The sequence below is a fragment of the Takifugu flavidus genome, chromosome 4, assembly GCF_003711565.1.
Source record: "Takifugu flavidus isolate HTHZ2018 chromosome 4, ASM371156v2, whole genome shotgun sequence".
Classification (NCBI taxonomy): Eukaryota; Metazoa; Chordata; class Actinopteri; order Tetraodontiformes; family Tetraodontidae; genus Takifugu; species Takifugu flavidus.
The window spans coordinates 5,606,215-5,621,344 of NC_079523.1; the positions used below are offsets into that span (position 1 = coordinate 5,606,215).

General features: G+C 48.9%; 1 protein-coding gene across 11 annotated transcripts in view; it reads left to right on the plus strand.

Annotated features, from left to right (window-relative positions):
- The window catches only part of magi1b (membrane associated guanylate kinase, WW and PDZ domain containing 1b), a 65,487-nt gene extending 51,519 nt beyond the window's left edge, over positions 1 to 13,968 (plus strand). For 8 of the 11 annotated variants that reach the window (XM_057029287.1, XM_057029288.1, XM_057029291.1 and 5 more), the window contains 9 exons: positions 1,385 to 1,476; positions 1,873 to 2,065; positions 2,785 to 3,150; positions 4,602 to 4,805; positions 6,996 to 7,089; positions 7,166 to 7,253; positions 7,868 to 8,011; positions 9,137 to 9,275; positions 12,108 to 13,968. In XM_057029287.1, the coding sequence (XP_056885267.1) occupies positions 1,385 to 1,476; positions 1,873 to 2,065; positions 2,785 to 3,150; positions 4,602 to 4,805; positions 6,996 to 7,089; positions 7,166 to 7,253; positions 7,868 to 8,011; positions 9,137 to 9,275; positions 12,108 to 13,315 (2,528 nt within the window). In that variant the 3' untranslated portion in view covers positions 13,316 to 13,968. Of the gene's footprint in view, positions 1 to 1,384; positions 1,477 to 1,872; positions 2,066 to 2,784; positions 3,151 to 4,601; positions 4,806 to 6,995; positions 7,090 to 7,165; positions 7,254 to 7,867; positions 8,012 to 9,136; positions 10,660 to 10,784; positions 10,865 to 12,107 lie in introns of those variants that run through there. The other 3 variants (XM_057029297.1, XM_057029290.1, XM_057029298.1) reach the window with 3 other exon arrangements.
- Positions 13,969 to 15,130: the final 1,162 nt, after the last annotated feature.

The following is a 15,130-nucleotide window of genomic DNA, read 5'->3' on the forward strand; positions in this document are numbered from 1 at the left end:
AAACCTTCATGCGTAATGACCTTGAAAGCCATCAAATGATAAAGAGTTTCATTACTACTTGACGGAGGGTATTGGAATAAGAGAAGCTGAGTAGGAGCTGGTCGTACAGATGCTTTGGCAAGCTGCTGCGAGGCGTTCAGGGGAGAACGGAGTTTAATTTAGAAAGCACATGAATAATGGAGTCCAAGCCTGAGAAATTACACATACAGTTAAATCAAGCATGTTGCAATGTGGGTTTTGTAAATGATCTTTTTTTAAGGATCCAGATAGGAGAACATGAAGAGTGTTGAAATCGTGAATTATAAAGTTTGACAGGGTTGACACATCAGCAGGTGCGGTTTCCTCCCTCTTTTAGCTCCAGCTTTCGTCCTGGGGTTGTTCTGCGTGCGACACACTGAGCTCTCTGGGCCTTTGTGACATTTGCATCAGGTGGAAGAAAAAAAAAAGGTCTAGAAAACTCATGGAGGCTGTATCAGCCAATTGTCTAGTTTTGACTTGTTCCCCATTTAATTTAGATCTTTAAATTTCATTTGAAAGCGTCCAAGCTTAACATCTGCAATCTTTTGCATCTGCATTAATTGTTGGTGAGTTACTGAAGGAACAGCTTGTCAGGTTGGTGCTGCACTGCCACCTCTTGCCAGCATTAGTGGGCTTGGCAGTGGTTTCCAGCTGGAATTCTCTCTGGGACTTTGTCAGCCTGTGGAAACAGCTGTCAGATGAATCCAGGTACTGGAATATGTAGGGAAATAATAACTGTCCCTACAGGACGATGCCCCGCACATGCACTCCACTGTCAGTCACTGCGGTGCAAATCCTTTTATTATTCCTTCTCTTGTGAATGGGAATGGACTGTGGAGAAGACACACTGGTGCTCTAATACACCATGCATGAGCATCTCTGTCAGGTGGGAAATGTGCTTATATGGAAGTCACACATCGCTTTATAAAAGAAACAGTGGAGTGTCTCGGAATAGCAGAATAGTCTGTGGGAATGTTGCTGAAGAGAATTTGAAAAAGCTCAAAGAAACTCTGCCATCAGATAGTGGAGGTGAAATGCCATGCTTTTCTAATTATAGGACCCCCTTTTTGATGGCCTGTCAAGCTTTTGATAGCTTCAGTGCTACTGTGTTCTTTACCCGAAATAGATCACTCTGTATCCAAAATAGATCACTACATTTTGATCCATAAACTCTTTGAAAAGCATCCAGGAAGATTGTGCAAAGTGCAGTTTAAACCAAAGCTTCATGCAGGTCTCTGGAGACATTTCTGTCCTTTCCATGGCCAGTGTTCTCTGGTGGTTGGGTGTCTAACGCCTCCGTACTGGTGAGACCGTTATCTCCTGTGTTAATGTGGAAATCTTAAGCGTGCTCTCTTCATTTTTCCAGTTCCAGACTTCCAAGAGCAGGATATATTCCTGTGGAGGAAAGACACAGGATTTGGCTTCAGAATCCTCGGGGGCAATGAGCCAGGAGAGCCGGTACGGTTTCCTTCATTCTCTGAAGATTCAATAACCTGAAGGAAAAAGACACAAGTCTGACGATTTTGAGCGTCGGCTACATGTTTTTTTAAAGTCACGTCTGTTTTCCTTTTTATCTTCCGCCGTTTGTAGTTCTGAGCATCTGTGTTGGTCTCAAAACGTCACATCACTTCTACCACACAGTTTTCCCTTTCATGTGGCCAGTGTGGAAAAAAACACCCATCCATGCTCAGTGCAGTCTTTCTTTGCCTTGTTAAACGGAGATCCCTTCTCACTAGCGTACATTTGAATTATTTTTAAAAAAAAACTTCCTCATGGAGACTAATCAGCACAGCACATTAAGCATCTGTTCACCATCGAGAGATGTGCTTATCAGCCCCATTCTGTGTGTTCCAGATCTACATTGGGCACATCGTCAAGTTTGGAGCTGCTGATGAGGACGGGCGCCTGCGATCTGGTGATGAGCTGATATGCGTGGACGGCACAGCGGTGGTGGGCAAGTCGCACCAACTGGTGGTGCAGCTGATGCAGCAGGCAGCAAAACAGGGTCACGTCAACCTCACCGTGCGCCGTAAAACCAGCTACGCAGGTATAGATCATCCTGGCCTAAAGGTTTACACCTCAATGCGATAAAAAGAACAAAGAAAAAGCCCCTGTGATGCATTAAAATAGTCACAGTCATTGAGGTGTTAGAGAGGGCTTCATTTGGTTTATTACACTTGGACCTGCGCACCATGTGCAGCCCAGCCCAGCCTCGCCTCCTCTGTGCCATTTTTTCCCTGTGCGGCTCAGATGGACTCAGCCAGCGATAAAGAAGGGCCCATAAAAATGATGGAAAGGGTGGTCAACCTTCGGCCTGATGACAGCAGCCAGACGTTAGCATGTCGCTGCTCCCCGTCTGCCTCCGAGCGGCGAGAATATGAAGCAAGTTCCTTGAACAGCTGCACAGGAAATGAAATGTGGAATTAAATGTCTAGATACAGCAAGAAGGCCGTGTATTTACTTCACTCTTTGTTTAGAAAAGATGGCGGAAAAGATTGTTTTGTCTCCACACACCGTCCTCCTGGATCCTCTCATTTATCTTAAACGAAAGAGCTTCAGTAGTTACTCGCGCATCCGGCAGTTGAGAAATATCAAATTGTCACAAAAAGCTTCACTTTCAGCTGTAAAGGTTGAAGTACTTAAAAGATAAGAGGTGATTTTAGGTCTGTTTGATTTGTTTTCTTACCCCCCACCCATGGTTTGATTCTTGTTGTTTCTTCCTCAAGCCTCTGACATTAACAGAATGTCGTCTTCTTCTGCCTCTAGTTAAAGCAGAGGGTGACGTTCCTCCATCGCCAGCATCCTCCCACCACAGCAGCACCCAGGCGCCTAGTCTGACGGAGGAAATTGGGAAGCGCACCCTGCAGGGCAGCCAGAATTCCCTGAACACTGTTAGCTCCGGCAGTGGCTCCACCTCTGGCATCGGAAGTGGGGGAGGAGGCGTAGGAGGAGGCGCCAACACCGTGGTCCCTGCAGCGGCTGCTACCACCTCCTCTCAGCCCCTCAACGCCACCTCGGGTGTCTCGTCCACTTTGCAGCCCTATGACGTAGAGATCCGCCGTGGCGAAAACGAAGGCTTCGGCTTTGTCATCGTGTCCTCTGTGTCCCGACCTGAGGCCGGCACCACCTTCGGTAGGCGCTCGCACACTCGGGAGTCACACTGGTGACACGCTGTCACCAACGGCACATAAATGAGCTCACGCCATTAAAATTCAAGCTACGGATATTCCTCTCGGCTGGGCCTTTTATCTTCCCATCACTTTATGGGCTCTCTTTGTATCCGCTTTAAAACGCTGAACACAAAATGGTTTGACAACCAGCACACATCCAGCTTCACTGGTTCAATACCAATGCTCTTCAAAGAAGCTCTTCTTCGTTCTCATTTTTGTCTGAGCATGTCAAACTACGACACCAAAACCATTCCTCCGCCTGCAGACGCTGCTTCTCTTGCACTGGGCTTTCATAATTGATCACAAGTAAAATGGCTCTTACGTAAGTCATTTGTATTATTCAGCTGAACTTGAATGCCTTCTGTTATGCAGGTTGGTTCTAAAAGCCTAATGATGACTTACTGGGAACAAGGGCGAGGGTATACAGCCAACCAATGGGAGACGTCATAGTTTTAGGTTGTTTGGGACGACCAACAGTGGTGCAGAATCACTGGGGTTGTTCCTGTTTGAGCGTTCAGATCAGCTCTACTGTAGCGAGCGGCGTACTCTTCTGCTGCAGTTACCTGCCTGTGGTGTTCTCTCTGCGCTGTTTTCTCTCCTGTTAGCGTGGGTGAACCGAAAAGGCCAAAAAATTGGAAATTTCAAGCTTTCAAAGTTGTCATGTAAAAGCATGGAATATGTCGACCTTAAAGGCAAATCTGATGAAAATTCTTGCTTTTTCAAATTCTAAGGATTCTCCTCACTCCCATCGATTGTCAATCGGCCCTCACACGCTGATTTAGGGTAAAGAACTGGTTCACTTCAGCACCTTTGATAGGCTTATTTCTCCATCAGCTCTTACTAGGAACACAATACTTGTGATTTGATTTAACAGCTTATAATACCTGGAAAATAAGCCTGAACAGTTGTGAACAGAGGTCTGGGTCGGATGTGTTTGTCGAGAGTGAAACGAATAACGCTAAAAGAGAGGGAGCGAGAAATGAGTGATTATTCGCTTGTTTTCCTGCAGTGACTGATGTCAGACTGCAGATGCAGGGAGGGGGAGGTAGGTAGAGAGACCCGAGGGTAGTCGGTAAGATGTCAGCTCTGATGTATGTTTGTCATCTCCAACTTTCTGCAGCTGCAGGTGTTTGAGATGCAGATGACTCAGAGTCGTTTTATTAGGAGCTTTTCATTGCCAAGAGACATCTGTGCAAATCTAAAAATGATGCTTGTTCCAGCATGGATCCTTCATTTTCCCAATCAGCTTCTCTCAGCAACCTTGGCTTGGCTGGCTGTTGGCTGTCAGTATCTTAACCTTCTCATCCTATTTTCTCTGCTCTTTTCCCCATTTCCCTTCTTTTCCCCATCTTTCTGAACACACACACACTGATTCACACATCCCAACATGTCATGTCAACATGTTGACCGTAGCTGGCAATGCATGTGTGGCCATGCCCCACAAAATAGGGCGCATCATCGAAGGGAGCCCAGCCGACCGCTGTGGGAAGCTGAAAGTCGGAGACCGCATCCTGGCCGTGAACGGGTGCTCCATCACCAATAAGTCCCACTCTGACATCGTCAACCTCATTAAGGAGGCTGGGAACACCGTCACGCTGAGGATCATTCCTGGAGACGGTGAGTAGGGGATGAGTGTGGAGGATGACGTGTCACAGCGATCCGCGTTCAAGGGTTTTCTAATCACTGCTGCTTCCCTCCCGGCTGCATTTAATTCATTCATTTATTAAGCTGTTATTCAGCTTTAGCAGTAAATTAAGATTTTCCTGGGTCGTACAAGCTTGTAGACATAGCTTCCTTAGCACATTAAGTAGTTATTGTATTACCTGGTTACCCTCCAGGTTCCCTGTTCCCCAGACTTGTTATTCTGTAGGTTTGTAAAGTTGCACGAAGCATTTTTTTTCCTCTGGATTACCCACAGCGCGGATGCTTTCTCAGGCTCGTCACATGTGCTGTCAGCTTAATGATGACCGTGTGTGTCTGCCAGCGATGATGAGGAAGACTCTGGTTGGGGGGGTGTGTCTTTTGTCAAAGTAATTTCAGTAAAAGTCATGGGCTTTGCCTGTTTCGCTGTGCCGCTGGGAGCCTAGGCTGCTTTGTGCTGACAGATCACCCTGACACACTTCACAAATACTGTTTAATTAAGTGTGTGTTTGTGCATGAGGGAGGAAGAATCCCCCGTCAACCTACGGGCTGGTAGAAATTGGAGCTATTTGTCCACTGCTCGTTGCTTTCCAGCACCCTTTATGGCTGAAGAGTCGGGGGGAGGGGTTCGCGTTTTGATGAGAACAGCTTCTGCCAAGAAGCACCGAGAGCAGAAGAGAAAATATCAGAGAGGAATAGCTGGCTCTGCTTTATGGGAAAGTTCCAGTTGGTATTTTTGTTGATGTCAAACAAACAGAAGCTGTCTGATCCGACATGGAGCAAGCGACAGCTAGGAGGCAGCGTTCCCGAGCAACTGTTGCCTGACAGCTCCTGGTTTTGTGAGGATTGGTCCCATCCAAACGCCGCGGCAGGAATAAGGAGCAGAGCGTAACGTTCGTCCCATTAAACTAAGGTGCTGCCGCTGTGAAACCGCAGGTGGGAAGGCAGATGGAGTTTTAATAATTCTGCTAGCACAACAACAACCGACACGTTGTGCGGCGGCTCGTGTCTCGACGTGCAGTAAAAACAAACCTGCCTGATTCTTGGAGGAAAGCCGCATGGCTTCAGGGTCGGTGTATTATACTGTACAGAAGTGCATGTACTACTGGAAGAGGATTGGCACTGAACCCCCCCAGTTCTTTGTACAAATTCCTGATCCGGAGAGGAGAAAAGTGTTTTACAAGAGCAGAAACACTGCAGGGAGAGAGAATCGGAGGGAGGGGATGTCGCAAATGAGCAGATGGAGCAGGCAAATAGCAGCTACGGGGACGGATCTGAGGCTGGAAGAGGAAATAAAACGCTAAGCAGGAGAAAATGAGTTTGTACCACAGTTCGGGTTTGAGGCTAGGAACATTTATACTGACTTCTTACTACACGGATCTGCTGCTAAGGACCTTCAGCCAGAACTGAGAGGTCCCGCCCACCCCGGTCCCCGTCCTGCCCTCGCGAGTTCATATCGCAGCAGCAGCTGGTAAACGTAGAGTTAAGCCAACCGGCACCAAAGGGAACAGCCGAGATAAGTCGATGAGGGAGGAGGCACCGTGAGAGGAATGGCGAGTAGGTAACAGCGGAGCGGAGGGGTGGGAATCAAAACAAAGCACTGAATCGTTGGACGAGACGAGAGAATAAAAGGTTATTTAATGTGGGACGAGCGGGATAATTCCAAAATAATGGAATCAGACAGGGTAACCTGGAGCGTCGCGCCCCTCTAAGTGGCTGTCTGACAGTGAGAGCTTCAGCTCCTCGTTCAGACAGTTGACAGGTGCCTCTACAACAATCTGCCGGTGTCCCAGATATGGGTTAAACTGGGAACTGGTGCCGGTCCCTGCGGGCCCGTTTTGGCTGACAGCTGCTGAATCTACGAGCGCTCGGAGACGTATGAAATATGGATTTAATTTCATCACACGGGCTCTTTCGGGACACGGGGGCGGGGGGATATTGGACATTTTCTTTTTAAAATTCAGATATGTTGTATCCAGAAAAACAACAGAAATTTAAAAAAGTATATCAATAAAGGAGTTTTTATTTGAGTGGCGGGATAGTTGCGTTTTAGGGCGATTGTAAATCTTTTGATTTGTTCGGATGCCGAACGGTTGTTGCTGTTGTTGGGAGCATGTTAGCCTGCTGACATTAGCCTCCTAAAGAATTCCTTAATGTCTTCCTCAGAGTCATCGAACGCCTCTTTGCTGACAAATGCAGAGAAGATCGCCACTATAACCACCACTCACACACCTCAGCAACAGGCTGCACCCGAGACCAGGTAAAGATCTGGAGCGTGGAGCGATGTGGTTCAGGAGGCGGGTTTCTCATCTGTCACTGTGGCGTTTCTCTTGCAGGACAAACACCAAACCAAAACAGGAGTCGTATGAGTTCAAGGCCCCGCAGGCCCCTCCTCCCCAGCCCCCGACACAGATCTCACCACAGGTAAGGAGGTACAGTTGGGCCCTCAGCTCCAGCCCCACACCTGTCCAGTCCACCACAGTCTGCCCACGTTTCTCGTACGTCAGAAGACGCGTATCAGCCCGCCGGAACCCAAACATCCATTTATTTTGCATGCCTGCACGCGCCAACCCTCCCACTACCGGACCTCCCGTGACTGAATTGGATGCATTTTGATGTTATTTTCCCTTTCACCTGTGCCTGCCGCATCGGCGTCGCACCAGAGGAAAGTCCTCTCCCAGGAGCCCTGAGTGGGCCGCGGCCCCTGCAGAATAAGTGTAGCGGTGTGGAGATGGCTCCTCCAGATAACATTGATCCCTCTGCAGAGGAGATTTGGAGGGCGTGAAGACGGCAGCTGTTGGGGTTGCTCATCCTTCTGCTCACTCACATCCTGACTGCGTCCTTACTCATCGTCCACCTAGAACACGGGCTGTCCAGAACGAGTCCTGCTCTGCCCCAAATTGAACGTATAGATGCAGCGATACGGTGGCGCCGGCCCATTTATCAAGCTGGTGCAACGTTCCTTTGACATTCCATGGGACACCCCTTAGAAATAAACTGTAACCTTGATGCAAATGTGTGTTTTCTGTCTGCGGCAGGACTCAGAGTTCTACTCAGTGGACCTGGAGCGAGACAACAAAGGCTTTGGCTTCAGCCTGCGGGGAGGCAGAGAGTACAACATGGACCTGTACGTGCTGCGGCTAGCTGAGGATGGAGCGGCTGTGCGCAATGGAAAGATGAGGGTACAGATATATGACACGGATGCATTTATGTCAGACGTCATCAAAAATACAAACTCTCATTGCAACACACTTCCTGTCCTCATTTTAGAATCAAAAGTTAGAACCAAGAAGTCGCGCTAAGACTGTGTGGCTCATATCTCTAGATGCAAAGGAGTGGTGCATTGTGGGATTTTTGAAGATTGAGGGAGAGTTCTATTTTCGACATAACTATATAACTACATCACTATAGTATCTTATACTTTTGTCCCTTCCCGTTACTCTGGTTCCAACCATCGACCCAGCGTTGTCCCTGAGTCCTCTGTTCCTCTGGTGTGAGTTCATGTTAAGAGTCTCCAGAACTCTCCCAGATCAACTGTGCTGTAATCATTTTAGTCTGTATCCTCAGCATTCGTCCTCATAATCAGGCGGGAGCGTCCGTCCATTTGAAATGTTTTGGCTTTGCTTCAAACCTTCGTTTTCATCTGGGTACCACATCCATTTTTAATCCTTCCTGTTTTGCTCTGCTAAGTAGCAATTAGCCCAGCCACAGACGGTTACCGTCACAGTCATCTTTTATTTTTTAACCAGAAGCCCGTCACCTTTCCGGGCAGAGCGAACGTGCGCAGCTAATTGATTTTTCCTGCTTTCTCTGCATCCGAGAGAAACTGCTGGCAGGTAGTCGATGCGTGCTGCAGGCAGGTTTTTCACATGCTTGAGGAAGCGTGTGGGTGTGCATGAATTAGCCTGTTTGTACATGCGTATATGAACGCCATCCTTTGTGTTCCCGCACCTTATTAGCGGAGATATTGGCAGCAGGGAGAGAGAGATGTCAGTCAGTGATCCATTTTCTCCCACAGAGGAATTCCCTTGGTGCTGGCAGTACTGACGGATCACCTGAAGCCTTTTTTTTTTTTTCTGACTCCTGTCCCCCCCCCACTGACTCTTTCATCTCCCCCTCGCAGATCCTCAGCTGTTTCCTTTTAACCCGGGTTTGCTCTCTCTGGAATCGCCAGCTTCTGACTGACAGTGTTTAGTGCCTGAGATTATTTGACGTGTAACCTCTCTCCTCTCGCGTTCCTCCTCCCGTCTTTTTGCCTCTGTAACCCCCCCCCCCCTTCCTCTTCTGGCCATCCTCTTTAACTCCAGGTCGGAGACGAGATCCTGGAGATCAACGGCGAGAGCACCAAGGGAATGAAGCACGCACGAGCGATCGAGCTCATCAAGAGCGGAGGGCGGCGCGTCCATCTGGTGCTCAAGAGGGGCGACGGCTCGGTGCCAGAATATGGTGGGTCAATCTACGAAAACATTCCCTTCTCCCCAATCTTCACGCCTTGATCCGGGGGACGCCTGGTGGACGGCGGTGGTGGGAAGAACTGTCTTTCTCTCCCAGGACCCTTCACCCGTCCCTGGACACGTCCTCCGGGGAGGGGGAGGGGTTCCTTGGTCTCGGGGGTGATCTCTGAGGGCAGGCGAGGGGGCTGTTGGTGCTATCGCCTCATCCTGCTGTAACCTGCACTGAGTTTTCATGTCAGTCCGCTCTCACTTTTCACCTTCTGGGCACTGAGCGGAAACACTGCTGGGACTTTTTTTTTCTGAAACGGTGGTGGGCTTCTTTCAGCGAAAACGAAAAACTGACCACAAGCAGTCCGAAGAGGGCTCCGAACCCTCGGCATAGTGTTAGCAGATGCAGAAACGTGATCCTTTGCTTCCCTTGATAGAATCTGGATCTGGAGGTGATATTTATGATATTTATTGAAGGTGAATGTAAGCTACTGAACACAAGGGTTTAACGTGAGGAAAACAGTTCAAAGGAAATTCTCACCTTACTTCTTCTGACATTTCTCATTAATCCGTGAATTTTCTTTGCAGCCACTGTTTAATGTCGTTAAAAAGCTGTGACAACGCCAATTCCACCCACCCCCATTCAAAAATCCGCGTGTAGACGTTTTGTACAGTGCGAGACACATAGAGACGAGTATTTTTGTTCCGTGTACAGAGCCGTGAGTCCAAACCACATATTAATGGATGAAAGTCTACTGCTGCATGATTTTGTCTGAAGTGTAAATTGGATATTTCCCCACCCCCCATTGTCTATTTTCCATAATATTTATGGAATGTTTCTTTTTTTATCGTATTGACCAGTTTTGATCAATAGTCTCCATAAATGTTTTCTTTTTCTTACTTTTCTGAGATGCATTTGCCTGTCTTGCGACGCTCATCGATGTAATTTTCTTTGCGCACCAGTGTGACATCGTGTAAAGTCGTGTATATATATATATATTATTTTTTTGGCTCATTGTTTGTACTCTTTAGTTGGACAAGCCTCGTCAGTGTTGCCGGTTATTCTTTTGATTTCTGCCAGCGATGTAAAACTGCTTCATGCTGTTGTGAGTGTGCAAGTTTCACTGTCTTTATTTTAGGGGGTTTCTGCTGCTTCTGAGTTCTCATGTTCACTTGTGTGTGCGTGTGTGTGTGTGTGCGTGTGTGTGTGTGCGCGTGTGTGTGTGTGTGTGTGTGTGTGTGTGTGCGTGTGCACACGTGTGCTCGGTTCTGGAACGTTCTCTGTAACTAATGGTTTCCACTGAGGGGGTTTGGGCAACTTCCTGGACTGTTGCTTTCTTTTGATTGATTCAACGATCAAATAAACACACTTTTTCATTGAAAAATCACCACAATAATTCTCGTTTTTTTCCCCCTTCAAATTCCAGAATGATCTAAACTTTGTGCTCTTCTTCTCTTTTTCCCGTTATCTTCCTTTTTCCCTCTGTTGTGCCGGGCTTTTGTCTTCCTTCAGGGATGGTGGCTCCCCATCTCACTGCATGTATGAGAAATGACAAGATGGGGGAGGCCTCTGCCCCTCAAAATCAGACCACGGTTTGTAACTGTCCTCCTCCGTTGTCTGGGTCTCCGTTCCACTTCCCGTCTTCCCCTTTATCTGTCGCTCTCCTTTACCATCCTGATCTGTGTGTGGCGTGGCCTCGGGTCATCCGCTCCATACATTCAAATCCATTCACCCAAAATGCATCGCCAGTGCCGCCGCTGCCGTAGCCGCTGAGAGACACACACAGTTTCCGCGCCGAGTGGTTTGAACCGTTGGGTTTGCCCTCAGGTCAGACATCGTTGTTAAGTCTTTTTAGATAGATTAATTAACATCCACAACAGATCAGAGGCAGGAAACGTGTTTAGTCTTCCAATCAGGGTATGTAAAGATCAGTAATGTAGGCGTTCAGATTTAGCATCGCAGAAACAGCATTTTTAAAGGGCCAGTGTGTAAGATTTTTAATAATAGATAGTTTGAAATTCTTTTTTTGTTGGTAATAATAAGAAATAAGCTAATCATGCTAACTGCTGCGTTTCCATTAATATGTAAGTATAATATTGATGTTCTCCCCCCTCCAGGGGTGCTAGAATAATACGCTGTCATGATCAGACTCAAAGAATCCATCTTTTTTCCAATAGTAAATGAAAATAACATTCTTGCTCTTACCTTCCAGTGCTAGTTTGTTAAAACACCAAGAACCTTTAGCAGAACTGTAAAGCAACCCCCAAAATTCCTGACGGCGCGGCAGAATTAGCATTAGATTAAGCCAGATCTTAAACATTGGGCCTTTAAATCTGCGCAGACGAGTTCATCTGCTCCCGACCGCAGCAACTCTGCAACAGGGGCGTCGTCTGTGGCCGTTCGGTTTGCTGTTGGCCCCTGAAAGGATGCATGACGCAGCATGGCTATTCGGTACAGTCGAACGCCCTCGCCAACACGTTGGCGCTGTCTGTCTCCTGCCTCCACCCGTCCCGCCGGGAGTCCGCTCCAGAGACGTGAGGTAGAACCTCCAAACAGGTTTGTTTCTTGTTGGAAAAGTCATCGACCGAGGGCTGCATCTGTGCCACTGCTTTTTATTTTCTCCCGTGTCAGCTGCACTGTTCTTTTTCTTTCTTGCTTCACCGTCTACCAACAAGCCATCTTTGCTGGCATTAACATCAGAGATGCTTCCATTGAAACCGTTTCAGCTTCATGTCTGACTGGCGCAGCATGGTCAATGTGAAATCGGGAGTTTTGAAAGAGTCTCGATGCCAGTTTGATCCTCTCCCCCCGTCTGTATGTCAAATTGTGTTGCAGACGTCGGCAACAACGGCAGCGCAGCCGAGCCAACCGCAGGGTTACAAAACGCTGCGGAAGTGAACGCGCTGCCCGCAAACACTGTCCCGTCAGACACAAACACCTCACAAGAACCTCACCGATCATCCCGAAGCAAGCAGGAGCCGAGCCGCCGCACCGGCGCTGGCAGGCAACACCGTTCCAGACACCGCCACCGCTCCCCCACCAAGAAGACCGGCGCAGGAAAACAGAAAGGGATAAGCTCTGTGGGAAAGCTGTTCCAGAAGGACGCCAAAGGAAGCGAAGGCCATCGCAACCATTCCAGCCGACCCCACCGCAGCCGCCAGCGTTCACCCGACAGGAGGCAGGGCCGATCGCGCAGTGCAGAAAACACTCTGGACGCCCGTCACGGGGGGCATCGCCACGGCCGCTCCCCCGACCGGCGGCACGGTCACCACCGCCATCGCTCGCCCCGCCGCTCGCCTCGCCGCTCTCCATACCGCTCACCCCACCGATACAGGTCCCCCCACCGCTCCCGCCATCACTCCCCAAGGCGCCACGGCCACTCCTCTGACCCGCACCGCCGCTACGCCTCTCCCGAGAGATATAACCGTGGCAACGGCAAACCCAACGGGAACGAGGCCGCATCAAAGGAAGTGACCGGGACTCCTGAACCCAGCATCGCGCCGGAGGACAGCATCCTCCGCGAGGCCCCCGCCCTGGACCGCCTGAACCGAGAGCCCCCGCTTCCGTCGCTGCACCGAGACGACCGGCTGTACGGCGAGGACAGTCTGTTCCTGAGAGCGACCTCCATGGAGAGGGCCTACAAGGGGGAAAGCCTGATGAGAGACGTGCTGGCCCGCAACCAGAGGGACCCCTACAGGGAGGCCCCCTTACCCAGAGTACGCACCCCTGACTCGGATTCAGCCTACAAGAGGTACAGCTCGCTGCTGAGGGGGCGCTCTCCAGAGAGGACGGAGAGGGAAAGCCGCTACACTAGCCGGGGGAGTTCCCCCGAACCCCTTTACCGAACCCGCAGCCTGGGGCGAGACACGTCCCCGACCAGAAGGTACGAATCGGAGGATGAAGAAGACGACGACCAGTTCGTAGCGGCCAAGGTCCACGAGTACTACAGCACGCTCAGGACAAACACGACCCGTTCGTCCAATCCCACCGTCCCAGAGCCCAAGACCACCTACAAGGGAAACCCCAAAGATCTGAGCATCTGATTGGATGGCTCTTAGCCCCTCCCATAAAACTCCCTCCCCCGAACACCATCCCAGCCGGCTGTGAACAAACACACAGAACCAACGTTGATTCCAAACTGACCTTTGAACGCTGTTTTATTTTTGTTTGTTTTACTGTCCGGGGTTATTTTGTTAAACATACTGCATTTACATTGACGGTAATTCCGACTTTTCCAGAAAACATAAAAGCATAAAAAATAATGACGTGCCTAACAGTTCCATTGAAGAGCGGCGTTCTGTTGTCGGTTTGATATGTGTGAGGCATTTTCGGCTGCACTGTCAAATGAAGAAATGTATGTACTTTTCCTCGAGGATCCCACGGCGCCGGATCACCGGAACCGGATCTCTTACAACGATGCCGTGCATGTCGGGTTCTCTCTCTCCCTCTCTTTTTCTCTCTCTCTCTCTCTCTCCTTTCTGCTCTGTCTTTTTCCTCTTTAGTGCCACTGTTTTTTAGACATTTGGCCTACCGGTAAATATAGCACAAGCCTGCATTTGTTGTATATTTTTGACAGTTTGCAGTATGTGTACATTCAGAGGTGACCATTTTAAAACGAATGAAGGGATAATTAAAAGTGAAACCATGAAGACGACGATGATGATGTTACAATAAAATAATATATTCAACAAATTAACACGCCGGTGTTTGGGATTTGATTTGGCTTGGATTTTTCCGCAGGGGAGCTTGTTTTCCGTGTTTTAATCAAAGACGAAGCTTTTAGTTTGACTTTCAACGGCTCTGGTCCGGGGTTTTGTTCAGGAGGGTGAGGACGAGGAATGTTCCTCCTTCCCTCCTCCATCAGGGAGGCCGATGAAAGGAAAACAGCACGAACAAAGTGGTCAGTCGTGACCTGAGAATGTCAGCGGGGATTTATATCTGCAGAAAAATGAAAGAACGAGGAGGGGCGCCGTGCTGCGACTGCTGAATTCCATCAGCGATACGAAAGAAAAGGGTTTTCTTTTTCTTTTGTATCCGTGCTGAACACCTTGGGTGTAATTGCGACTGTGCTCGCCTCGGCCGCGCGTTTCCTAGTTTAATTCCAGTGTTTTTGTGTCCTGAGAGAGAGCAGGTCATTGAAGGCAGCAGCATTTGCATTGGTCAGAGTGCGTGTTCCCTGTCTGCATGTTTTTCTCCGTGCTCCAGTGCATGAAGACGTGTTCCTAACTGTGCATTCACAAACACCCCGCGGGCTCAATCTGCAGCTCGTACGGAGAAACGCGCAGAGATGAAGCACCGTCCTCAAACCAACATATCAGAGTTGGGGTTTTTCCTGGTTTTTGGCCCAGTTTTGCTGCATCTTCATTCATTTCCCTCCACCTGAAGTGATGATCTGAGACTTATTTTGTCTACATTTTCTCATCCACGATGGTTGTTCGTCAAACTGTTCACCAACAACATGGACGGGTGTTATTTTTAGCCTCTGTTTGGTTTATGGAGTGAGGTCTTTTATAGGAGGGGGGAACGTTACACCGTGAGGAGGGAAGCTGCTCCTAAATAATGGATGCAATCCACTTTAAATCTCACTCTGCCTCTTTGACGGGTCACGTTCCTCTCCTCTTCGTCAAAGTACAGAAGCAGCTCCGTCTTTTACCACTTTCAGGACTTCAGAAATTATTAACAGCCATGTTTGGAGAAGATTCCTCCTCAGTGGAGGGCAGCAGTGCAAGGAAACATCCGAGAGGAAAGCATCTCCGGCCCTGCACACCTCCAGGTGGTTTCGCTCCGACCTTGGAGATCGGCAGCATCCTTGTTGCTATGGATACACAGATGCCAGGGGCCCTTTCCTCCAGCTGACT